Source organism: Cetorhinus maximus, chromosome 1, assembly GCF_964194155.1.
Source record: "Cetorhinus maximus chromosome 1, sCetMax3.hap1.1, whole genome shotgun sequence".
Taxonomy (NCBI): Eukaryota; Metazoa; Chordata; class Chondrichthyes; order Lamniformes; family Cetorhinidae; genus Cetorhinus; species Cetorhinus maximus.
Genome location: NC_135879.1, coordinates 39,865,203 through 39,878,041, shown reverse-complemented (window position 1 = coordinate 39,878,041; position 12,839 = coordinate 39,865,203). Strand labels below are relative to the sequence as shown.

Sequence of the window (12,839 nt, the reverse complement as noted above, 5' to 3'; positions counted from 1 at the left end):
GAATTCCCTCAATTCGCCAAACTCCCAGCACTCCGTTGAGGCCGCACTGAAATGCCTGAATTTATATGCTCTGAAAATCAAAACATCATTTGAGCCCAAGTACAGAAATAACAATTGAAGCTCGTTTCCTTAATTAACTATCTACAGCTGCTCCCCAGTGGATAGCTTCTAGCTCCCTGTTTGGGCCCTTGGATGAGATGTAGAATTTAAACATTACTTGCAGTTAAATGCTAAATACAAACAATGTTAGATATCTAGAAAGAGATTTAAGGTTCCCTCAACTCACCAAACTCCCAGCTTTCTGTTGAGATCACACTCTAGTGCTTGGTCACACTGAAAATGTACTTTCTTGGATTATGAGGTTAGACATTTTTGTGCAACTTCCTTCTAGATTGCCTTTAAGAACAGCAAGCTGGTTGTACCACATGCTGTCAGCACAATGTTGTTGGCCCCCTGCAGAGTGCAGACACACCTAGTACTGGTGTAGAAGAAGCCAGCAGCAAGAAACCCACTCAGACAAGAGCTACAAACTTGAGGTGGGAGTGCTAGATTTACATGCTTCCCACCTCTGGTGTAACTGAATCGCCAAAAAATATGCCAAATGGATTTTTAGCCTTTTCTTTCCATGGCACATCAATTCTTTTGATGGCTTTCTATTTCCATTAGGAGCTACATCTGAGTCCCATCTTGATAGTGGATTGAATTGTTGAAGAGATTATAGTTTTAATCACCCTCTTCATATTGTAGATGCATAACAAATAAACTGCAGGAAAGCCCTTGAATTAGTAGAATGTTGTTCCTTTGAATTAGGAGCAATATCGTTCATTCACAGACTAACTCCCAACACAAAGGGGATTTCTTAGAGACAGCTTGGAGAAATAGTTAGCTGATGTCATTTTGAAAATTCATCCAATGTAACTTTTAAAAATTGTATGAAGCAAAAAAATCTGTTTATCATTGCATATTCTGCTTGAAGCAAAATCATCCTAGTTTGATTTGCAGTAATGAATATAGTGTAAATTTGAATAAGAATTACCTTTTTGTTTTTGGTAACTTGAACTTCTCAGCTCCTGATATGCTTTGAAAACTGAAACATTGAGTGTGATTGATTTTTAATTTGCTTGAAGTACTTGAGTTAGGACAGTTTGGATATTTGATTATTTTTCATTTGTGTGTGAAATATATTAGATGTTGACATTAATTGATATTATGCTTTGATTTTAACAGCAGTATTGCAAATAGTGGTGATTTTGCTCTTTTTTTCCTATAGAGGCCATCCGTGGATGGGCTACTTCGTGAAGGTCATATCAGCCTGTCTGGACTGCAGTTACGGGCCCATGCCATGTTCTCAGCAGAGGGGCTACCTCTAGGCTGCGCAACACTAGAATATTCATGGCTGATTGATGTGCAAGCGGGTCTGCTTACTGCTAAAGTAACCTTGCCACAGGTAATTTGTCAAATGTATGGAAGACTAAGTTAGTATTTGTTGCTTTTTTTCCCTTCAAAGAATTTTACTTGATCTGTAGACTAATGTCAATTACAGGAGCATACGTTTACTACAGTGAGACTTGTGACATAATTGTGTACACATCTTTAAAAATATGTTTCGTTAATTAGTAATTTAAAAATGTTGGTTAATTTTAGTCCCATTCCCTAAGACTCATAAATTGTCCAGACCAAGTACTTTTGTCTATTCTAAGAGCATATAACATTTTTAATAGCAAACAATTTTTTTTACAAATTGTCTAACCTCTCCTCTGCTCATCCTGAAAATCGGACAGTAGATTTAGTAACTTACCCTCCTTCCTAGGTAAAGATATATGAAGTAATTGCTTATTAACTGTTATTCCTTTCTTCTAGAATTCCAATGTCACCTTAAGATGCCCAATTCTTTCTTTCTGTAACTCTTTGTTTACTGCACATGTATTTTGAAAAACCTTTTATTGTTGTAATTAGATCCAGTCTTTCTCTTAGTTTTTTTCAATTTCTTAAATTGCCTTTACTCAGTCCAAAGCTTTCCAGTTTTTTGTGTTTTAAAAGCCTTTTGCTATTGCCGATGCAAACACAGAAAATGCTGGAAAAACTCAGCAGGTCTGACAGCAGCTGTGAAGAGAGAAACAGAGTTGACATTTTGAGTCCTAATGACCCTTCTTCAGAGCTACAGAGAAGTAGAAATGTGATTAAATTAATGCTGCTTAAGGTGGGTGGAGCAGGTGAAGCTGGATAGAAGGCCAGCGATAGGTGGGGACAATGGAGACATTGACAAAGATGTCATGAACAAAAAGATGAAGGGAGTATTAATGGTAGTGGTAAGGGCTAAAAAAGGTGCTGATAGTGGCAAAGGTAAAGCAGAATGTGATAATGGCAGAACAAGGGTGAGCACTCTGAAAAGAACAACATCAACAAGTAACAGATGGCCCTTGGGGTGGGGTGGGGGAGGAGCCGTGGTGGGGAAAAATGGATGGAAAATGGGATAAAAAGGGGGGAATAAAGGGGATAAAACAATGAATTAAAACAAAAATAAGTGGATAAAAAATAAAGATGAATTTTGAAAAAAGGGATAAAAAAGGGGTGAAGATAGAGGAAGAAGGTTCATGGTCTGAAGCTGTTGAACTCAATGTTAAGTCTGGAAGGCTGTAAAGTGCCTAATCAGAAGATGAGTTCCCCCAGTTTACATTGGGCTTCACTGGAACATTTCAGCAGGCCAAGGATGGGTATGAGAGTAGGATGGTGTGTTGAAATGGCAAGCAACAGGAAGGTCTAGGTCAAGCTTGCAGACAGACTGAAGGTGTTCTGCAAAGTGGTCACCAAGTCTTTGTTTGGTTTCCCCAATGTAGAGGAGACTGCATTGGCAGCAGTGAGTACAGTAGACCAAATTGAAGGAGGTGCAAGTGAAACGCTGCTTCATCTGAAAGGAATGCTTAGGCCCTTGGACAGTGAGGAGGGAGGAGGTAAAGGGGCAGGTGTTGCACCTTCTGCAATTTCATGGGAAGGTTCCGTGGTAGGGGGGTGAGGTGTTGGGGGTGATGGAGGAGTGGACCAGGGTGCCCCAGAGGGAATGGTCCCTATGGAATGCTGACGGGGGAGTGAGGGGAAGATGTGTTTGATGGTGGCATCCTGCTGGAGTTGGCGGAAATGGTGGAGGATGATCCTTTGAATGCGGAATGTTGCGAGAGGTCAGTTCTGAAGATGCCGCTTTCCAAAACGGCGCTACTGACATGTCTTCCTTCTTCCTTAACCGAGATATCCCAGCCACTGGTTGACAGGGCCCTCAACCGTGTCCGACCCATCTCCTGCGCCTCTGCCCTCACACCTTTCCCTCCCTCCCAGAACCATGATAGAGTCCCCCTTGTCTTCACTTTTCATCCCACTAGACTCTGCATTCAAAGGATCATCCTCCACCATTTCCGCCAACTCCAGCATGATGCCAGCACCAAACGCATCTTCCCCTCATCGCTCCCCACCCCCCTTGTCTGCATTCCATAGGGATTGTTTCCTCTGGGACACCCTGGTCCACTCCTCCATCACCCCCAGCATCTCATTCCCTTTCTAAGGCACCTTCCCATGAAATTGCAGAAGGTGCAACACCTGCCCCTTTACCTCCTCCCTCCTTAACGTCCAAAGGCCCAAACGCTCCTTTCAGATGAAACAGCGCTTCACTTGCTCCTCCTTCAATTTGATCTACTGCATTTGCTGCTCCCAATGCGGTCTCCTCTACCTTGGGGAGACCAAACGCAGACTGGGTGACTGCTTTGTGGAACACCTTTGGTCTGTCCACAAGCGCATGACCCAGACCTTCCTGTTGCTTGACATTTCAACACATCATCCTGCTCTCATGTCCACATGTCCATCTTTGGCCTGCTGCAGTATGCCAGTGAAGCTAAATGCAAACTGGAGGAATGGCATCTCATCTTCTGATTAGGCACTTTACAGCCTTCCGGACTTAACATCGAGTTCAACAACTTCAGACCATGAACCCTCCCCTCCTACCTTCACCCCTTTTTTCAAAACTCATCTTTATTTTTTGTCCACTTATTTTTATTTTTAATCATTTTTATTTTTATTCATTTATTCATTGTTTTATTCCCTTTTTAGTCCCCCTTTTCCCCCATTTTTGATCCTTCTTTCCACCCCCCCACCACAACAAGGGCCATCTGTTACTTGTTGATATTATTCTTTTCAGATTGCTTACCCGCCTTCTGCTATTATCACATTCTGCTTTCTTACCTTTGCCACTATCAGCACCTTTTCTATCCCTTAACCACCACCATTAACACTCCCTTTGTCCTTTTGTTCATGACATCTTTGTCAATCTCTCCTTTTCCCCCACCTGTCGCTGGCCTTCTATTAAGCTTCACCTGCATAAATTTCATCACATTTCTACTTCTCTGTAGCTTTGAAGAAGGGTCATACAGACTCGATACGTCAACTCTGTTTCTCTCTCCACAGCTGCTGTCAGACCTGTGGTTGTTTCAGATTTCCAGCATCCGCGGTATTTTGCTTCTATGCTATTGCCGATAGTTTGGTCAGAATTAATTTTAGTTGTAGATTGAACTTATCCTTTTAAATGCTTTACTTTTCTAATGTCCATCTCACAAACTTATCTCAATCACGTTTTGAAATTTGATTTCCATTCTCTCAAAGGTTGATCTTTTAAAATCCAATATTTTTGTCAAAGTCAATTATCTTGTGTGTGCTGCAGTTCTGGGTGCATTCAGAAATCTTGTGTAGCAAGTGTTTTTTACGAACAGCTGAATCTTTTGTTTGTTGTTCAAATAGTGTATGCAACAATGGTGAAATTCTGATATATCATGTGTGGTATGAAATTAAAATCTTTTAAGCAGTAAATTTTACAGTACACGCTCCCATTCATTTGCAAATGCTGATCTGTTCACATTCATATACCAAAGTGTAATTAGTCTGTTTCCATATTCTAAGCTCCCTCAATGGTTCCTTTTTAGCGTGTGTGCATAAAGTATGTCATATTAAATCACTTTTCATCACTTGGTGGCCAGTTGCAAACAGCTAAGAGCAGATTAATTTGTTCTCTTCGCAATGTGGAATTGTGAGCAGTGTTGGATGTCAAAAGTAAAACAAAGTAGAAAGGACTAGGAAGGAATTCAAACTGAAATCAGAAAGGAAGATTTTGCATTATACTCCTCTTGCCTCCTTTCTAATTTCATTGCTCATTTGATCTTTTATGGAAAACAAGGTGAAGGAAATTTTTTGAAGGCAAGTTTATTGCTTTATAGAATTTTGTGCTGACTTTGTGTATAATCAAAAAGATCAATGTTTCTGGAAGAATTTTAGAGGAAACCTGAATGTGAAGAAACTGCAGAGAAAATAAATTGATACCTGTTTGCTGCATTTTTACTTTTTAAATGTAGTAGTTCTTGCTAACTAATCTGGTTTAGGAAAAAAAATTGACGGCGAGCAGCAGGCTGGTTGGCTTTTGTGATGTATATATCTGTCACAATCAATTTTACTTATCAGGTCGCAAGTGAACTGTAGCAGATTAATCAACGCTGTTGGTGTGCTACAATTTAGATTGTTTGTAGGTGGTCTCTCATGATTAATTGCTGCAACTTGTTGCTTTGATTTTTATTAAATAGCAGCAGGTAGAAGGCAGTAGAGGTTACTGTGTTTGCCCTAACTCTCTACCTGATGAAGAATGCAGTAATTTGGGTGAAGCATACTCTACCTCTTGTCAAGTAACTCTACAAGTAACTCATACAGTTGCAATTTTAATATAAGCACGCTTATAGATAAAAACAGAAAATGCTGGTGGTGTTCAACAGGTCAGACAGAATCTGTGGAGAGAGAGGAACAGAATTAACATCTCAGGCTGATGATCCTTCATCAGAACCAGAAGAGGTTAGCGAGGTAACAGGTTTTAAGCAGGTTTTTAGCACTGGCAGGGAAAGAAGGGGTGGTGGGTGGAGGAAGAGGGGAGAAAAAAAGGGAATGTCTGTGATAGGGCAGAAGGCAGGAATAATGACACGATAAAAGGGTGGTGGAGATAGAATAAGAAATAGGAGCAACAGTAGGCGAGTTGGCCCTTTGAGCTCACTCCTCCATTCATTAACACCATGGCTGGTCTGATTGTGGTTTTATCTCCATTTTCCTGCCTGCTCTCCCCCACCATCCCCAACATAACCCTTGACTTCCTTATAAATCAAAAATCTGAATATATTTAAAGCTGAGTTAGACAATGACTGCTCTGGGTAGAGAATTCCAAAGATTAATAACTCTTTGAAGAGACGACATTTCTCCTTATCGCCATCTTAAATGGGAGACCCCTTGTTCTAGATTAACCTTATGAGGGGAAACATCCTCTCAGCATCTACCCTGTCAAGCCCCCTCAATCTTGTATGTTTCAATAAGATCACCTCTTATTCTTCTAAACTTCAATAAGTATAGGCCCAACCTGCTTAACCATTCCTCATAAGACAACCCCTTCATCCCAGGAATCAGTCTAGTGAACCTTCTCTGAACTGCCTCCAATCCAAGTATATCTCTCTTTAAATAAGGAGATCAAAACTGTGCACAATACTCTAGGTGTGTTCCAATCAATGACCTGTACAGCAATAGCAAGGCTTTTATACTCCAATCCCATTGCAATAAAAGGCCGCCATTTCATTTGCCTTCCAAATTACTTGCTGTACCTGCAAGCTGACTTTGAGTTATGTACAAGGCCACCCAGATCACTCTGTACCACAGCGTTCTGCAGTCTTTTTTTTATTATTCGTTCGTGGGATGTGGGCGTCACTGGCTAGGCCAGTATTTATTACCCATCCCTAATTGCTCTTGTTCAGAGTGCATTTTTAAGAGTCAATCACATTATACTCCATTTGCCAATTTTTTGCTCACTCACTACCTATATCCTTTTGCAGACTCTTGCTGCCCTCCTCACAACTTGCATTCCAATCTATCTTTGCATCATCAACAAATTTGGTTACAATGCAGTCTGTTCCTTCTTCCAAGTCATTGACATATATTGTAAATAGTTGAGGCCTCAGCACTGACCCCTGCGGCACTCCATGAGTTACAGTTTGCCAACTTAAAAATGACCCATTATCACATCTGTTTTTTGTTATTTAGCCACTCTTTGATCCATGCTAATATATTACCTTTAGCATGAGTTCTTGTGTAGTACATTTTGTGGCACCTTATTGAATGGCTTTAGGAAATTCAAGTACTCTACATCATCTGGTTCCCCATTATCTATCTTGCTTGTAACATTCTCAAAGAAAATTTGTCAAATGCTATTTCCTTTTCATTAAACCATGTTGACTCTGCTTGATTTTATTATAGTTTTCTAAATGCCCTGCTACTACTTTCTTAATAATGGATTCCAGCATTTTTCCAATGACAGATGTTAGGCTAACTAGCCTATAGTTGCCTGCTTTCTGTCTCCCTCCTTTCTTGAATAGTGGTATTATATTTACAGTTTTCCAATTCGCACGAGCCTTTCCTAAATCTAGGAAATTTTTGGAAGAGTACCACCGATGCATACATTATCTTTTCAGCCACTTTGTTTAAGACCCTAGGGTGCAGACCATTAGGTCCAGGGGACTGTTAGCATTTAGTCCTATTAATTTTCCTAGTACTTTTTTCTGGTGATTGTGATTGTTTTAAATTCTTCCTTTACAGGCCCTCGACTTTCTACTATTCTTGGTAGTTTTTTGTGTCTTCTACCATGAAGACAGATACAAAATACTTGTTCAAAGCCTCTGCCATTTCCTTGTTTCGCATTGTTAATTCCCCAGTCTCATCTTCTCTGAATGTTTACTTTATTGTTTTTATTTGTTTGTGGGATGAGGGCGTCATTGGCTAGGCCAGCATTTATTGCTAGGCCATTTCAGAGGGCACTTAAGAGTCGACCACATTGCTGTGGGTCTGGAGTCACATATGGGCCAGACCAGGTAAGGTGGCAGATTTCCTTCCTCAAGGACATTAGTGAACCAGATGGGTTTTTATGCCAACCAACAATGGTTTCATGGTCATTATTAGACTTTTTTTTAATCAAATTCAAATTTCACGATCTGGTGGGATGTGAACCCGGGCCCCCAAAGTGTTACCCTGGGTCTCTGGATTACTAGTCCAGTGACAATACCACTATGCCACTGCTTCCCCTCTCTTTCTCTTTATGTAACACAGAATCACAGAATCTTAATGGCACAGAAGGAGGCCATTTGGCCCATTGTGTCTGCACCAACTCCCCAAATGAACATTATGACCTAGTGCCATTGCCCTACCTTTTCTGCGTATCCCTGCACCTCGTTTCTATTCAAATAATCATCTAATGCCCTCTTGAACCTGCCTCCACCACACTTCCAGGCAGTGCATTCCAGACCTGAACCACTCGTGTGAAAAAGTATTTTCTCATGTCACATTTGCTTCTTCTGCAAAACACTTTAAATCTGTGTCCTCTCATTCTTGATCCTTTTATGAGTGGGAACAGCTTCTCCCTATCTACTCTGTCCAGCCCCCTCATGATTTTGAAAACTTCGATCAAGTCTCCTCTCAAATTTCTCCTCTCCAAGGAAAACGGTCCCAACTTCTCCAATCTATCCTCATTGCTGAAGTTTCCCACCCCTGGGACCATTCTTGTAAACCTCTTCTGCACTCTCCCCAATGTGTCCACATCCTTCCTATAATTTGGTGCCCAGAACTGTACACAATACTCCAGCTGAGGTATAACGAGGCTCTTATATAAATTCAAAATAACCTTCCTGCTCTTATACCCTATGCCCCTATTAATAAAGCCCAGGATACCGTATGCTTTATTAACTGCTCTCTTCACCTGTCTGCCACCTTCAATGATCTATGCATATATACACCCAAGTCTTTCTGCTCCTGCACCCCTTTCAAAATTCCACCCCTTATTTTATATTGTCTGTCCATGTTCTTCATACTGAATGCATCACCTCACACTTCTCTGCATTAAACTTCATCTGCCACCTATCTACCCACTCCACCAACTTGTCTATGTCCTCTTAGAAGTTCCACACTGTTCTCCTTGCAGTTCACAACACTCCCAAGCTTCGTATCATCCACAAACTTTGAAAGATCTAGATCATTAATATATATCAGGAAACGCAAGGGTCCCAATACCGACCCCTGGGGAACTCCACTGCAAACCTTCCTCCAGCCTGAAAAACATCTATCAACTATTACTCTCTGCTTCCCATTTTTCAGCCAATTTTGTATCCACATTGCTACTGTCCCGTTTATTCCATGAGCAATAACTTTTCTCACAAGCCGGTTGTGTGGCACTGTGTCAAATGCCTTTTTGAAGTCCATGTACACCACATCAACAGCATTACCCTCATTGACCATTTTCTGTTACCTCTTCAAAAAACTCCAGCAAGTTAGTTAAACACAATTTCCCCTTTAGAAATCCATGCTTGCTCTCCCTTATCAACCCATATTTTTCCATGTGACTACTAATGCTATCCCGAATAATTGATTCTAGAATATTGCCCATCACTGAAGCTAAACTGACTGGTCTGTAATTGCTGAGCTTATCCTTACAACCTTTTTTGAACAAGGGCTCAATGTTTACAATTCTCCAGTTCTCTGGCACCTCCCCCAAGTCTAGGGAAAACTGAAAGATTATGGCCAGTGCTCCTGCAATTTCTACTCTCACTTCCTTCAATATCCTTGGATGCATCTCATCCAGTCCCAGTGCCTTGTCTAGTGACAGAGTTTCCTCGTCTGCCACCACAACCTGGGCAGCTCCCACCCCCCCGGCAAAGATGGATGCAAAGTATTCATTTAATACCTCAGCCATGGCCGCTTTGTCCATGTGCAAATTCCCTAATCGGCCTTACTCCTTTTATCACCCTTTTAATATTTATATGCCTATAGAAGACTTTGGGATTCCCCTTTATGTTGGCTGCCAGTCTTTTCTCATAATCTCTCTTCGCTTCTCTAATATGCTTTTTCACCTCCCCTCTGAACCTTCTGTAATTCCTCTTGGTTCTCAATTATATTTTCTGCCTGACACCTGTCATAAGCTCACTTCTTCTTCTTTATCTTAATTTCAATCTCTTTTTTCATCCAGGGAGCTCTGGATTTGTTTGCTCGGCATTCCCTTTCGATGGAATATACCTTGATTGTGCCCGAATCAATTCTTTTTTGAAGGTAGCCCATTGTTCGGTTAGTTTTTCCTGCCAATCTTTTGTTCCAGTCTATCTGCCCAGCTCCGTTCTTGCCCCATCAAAGTCAGCTCTTGTCCAGTTAATTATTTTTACTCTGGATTGCCTATAGTCCTTTTCTGTCATCATCCTGAAACGTACTATATACTTGTAGAAAGTCTTACTGCCTGTTTTTATATTCCTTGCTAGTTTATCCTCATTTTAATTTCACCTTTTTTAAGTCATCTATTGTTGGTTTCTAAAATTTTCCCAGTCTTCTGGCCTACCACTAATCTTTGCAGCATTGGACACCTTTTCTTTCAATTTGACTGATGGCACATCCTTCTTATGGGGCCTTTCTTTCTCAAAAGAATATATTATGAAATCTCTCTAAATGTCAGTCATTAATTCTCTTACCATCTTATCTTTTAACCTATTTTCCCAGTCCACTTTACCAACTGTCTTCATACCCTTGTAATTGACTTTATTTGAGTTTAAGACAATAGTTTCAGACTCAAGTTTCTTACCCTCAAACTGAATGTGAAATTCAACCGTGCTATGATCCCTCTTGCCTTGAGGATCCTTTATTATGAGATCTTTAATCCTGTCTCATTACACTTTACCAGGTGTAAAATATCCTGTTCCTTGTCCCAAATGCACTATGAACTCATCCTCAAGGCTATTTTTGCCAGTTTGATTCGTCCAGAAGTGCCGAGTGGATGATCCATCTTGGCCTCCTCTGGAGGTCCCCAGCATCACAGATGCCAGTCTTCAACCAATTCGATTCACTCACGTGATATCAAGAAATGGCTCAAGGCACTGGATAGTGCAAAGGCTATGGGCCCTGACAGTATTCTGGCAATAGTACTGAAGACTTGTGCTCCAGAATGTACTGTGCCCCTAGCCAAGCTGTTCCCGTACAGCTACAACATTGGCATCTATCCGGCTATGTGGAAAATTGCCCAGGTATGTCCTATACACAAAAAGCAGGACAAATCCAACCTAGCCAATTATTGCCCCAATTACTCGATCATCAGTAAAGTAATGGAAGGGGTCATCAACAATGCTATCAAGCGACACTTGCTTAGTAATAACCTGCTCACTGACACCCAGCTTGGGTTCCGCCAGGGCCACTCAGCTCCTGACCTCATTACAGCCTTGGTTCAAACATGGATAAAAGAGCCGAACTCACGAGGTGAAGTGAGAGTGACTGCTCTTAACATCAAGGCTGCATTTGACGGAGTGTAGCATCAAGGAGCCCTAGCAAAACTGGAGTCAATGGGAATCAGGGAAAACAATCCACTGGTTGGAATCATACATAGCACAAAGGAAGATGGTTGTGGTTGTTGGAAGTCAGTCATCTCAGCTCCAGGACATCAGGAGTTCCTCAGGTTGTGTCCTCAGCTCAACCATCTTCAGCTTCTTCATCAAGGACCTTCCTTCCATCATAAGGACAGAAATGGGGATGTTTGCTGATGATTGCACAACGTTCAGCACCATTCGCAACTCTTCAAATACTGAAACAGCCCTGGTCCAAATGCAGCAAGACCTGGACAATATCCAGGCTTGGGCTGACAAGCGGCAAATAACATTTGCACCACACAAGTGCCAGGTAATGACCATCTCCAACAAGAGAGAATCTAACCATCGCCCCTTGGCGTTCAATGGCATTACCATCACTTAATCCCCCACTATCAACTTCCTGGGGGTTACCATTGACCAGAAACTGAACTGGACTAGCAATATAAATACTGTGGCTACAAGAGCAGGACAGAGGCTAGGATTCATGCGATGTGTAACTCGCCTCCTGACTCCCCAAAGCCTGTTCGCCATCGACAAGGCACAAGTCAGGAGTGTGATGGAATACTCCCCACTTGCCTGGATGAGTGCAGCTCCCACAACACTCAAAAAGCTTGACACTGTCCAGGACAAAGCAGCCCACTTGATTGGCACCACATCCATAAACATTCACTCCCTCCGCCACCAACGCACAATAGCAGCAGTGTATACCATCCACAAGATTCTTCATAGCTCTGAAGAAGGGTCATACAGACTCAAAACGTTAACTCTTTCTCTCCCCATAGATGCTGCCAGACCTGCTGAGCTTTTTCCAGCATTTTCTGATTTTGTTTCAGATTTCCAGCATCTGTAGTATTTTGCTTTTATCTTACTGGTTATCATTACCCCTGTCATTAGCCTGCACTATTGCCTTGTCCTTTCTCGTTACCTTTCCAAATTGCCTCTCATGCGAATCCTTCCCCCTCTCTACAGCTATACGATTAGTTATACGATTTCGCAGGACAGCGTCCCAGCACAGTTCAAAGGAAGACCCTCCCAGCCGTAGAGCCCCCCCCTCCCTTATGTTGGTGCCAGTGTCCCATGATTAAAAGCCCATTTCTTCCATGCACAATTTTTAGCCATGCATTCAACTCTCTCATCTTATTTACCTTATGCCAATTTACTTGTGGCTCAGGTAGTAATCCAGAGCTTCTTACCTTTGTGGTTCTTTTTAATTTAGCCCCTCTCTGGTCACACTCCCTTGGCAGAATTTTTCTTAATCCTACCTTTGTCATTGATACCCATGTGGACCACAACAACTGGATCCTTCCTCCTCCTCCTTTCTCCCCCCCCCACCTCCACTTTACAGAAAAGGGCAGGGGGTTGGTGTTATCCTAGTTGCCCTTGTAGACAGTTAGT

At 41.7% G+C, this 12,839-nt stretch overlaps 1 protein-coding gene across 11 annotated transcripts in view; it reads left to right on the top strand.

Moving 5' to 3' along the window:
- kiaa1109 (KIAA1109 ortholog) overlaps nt 1-12,839 on the top strand; it is a 533,049-nt gene that overhangs the window by 222,510 nt on the left and 297,700 nt on the right. For all 11 annotated transcript variants that reach the window (XR_013576358.1, XM_078539938.1, XM_078539971.1 and 8 more), the window contains one exon: nt 1,271-1,447. Coding sequence is in view for 10 of the 11 variants with exons in the window: in XM_078539938.1 (XP_078396064.1) it covers nt 1,271-1,447 (177 nt within the window). In the remaining variant the exon portion in view is untranslated. The remainder of the gene's footprint in view (nt 1-1,270; nt 1,448-12,839) is intronic.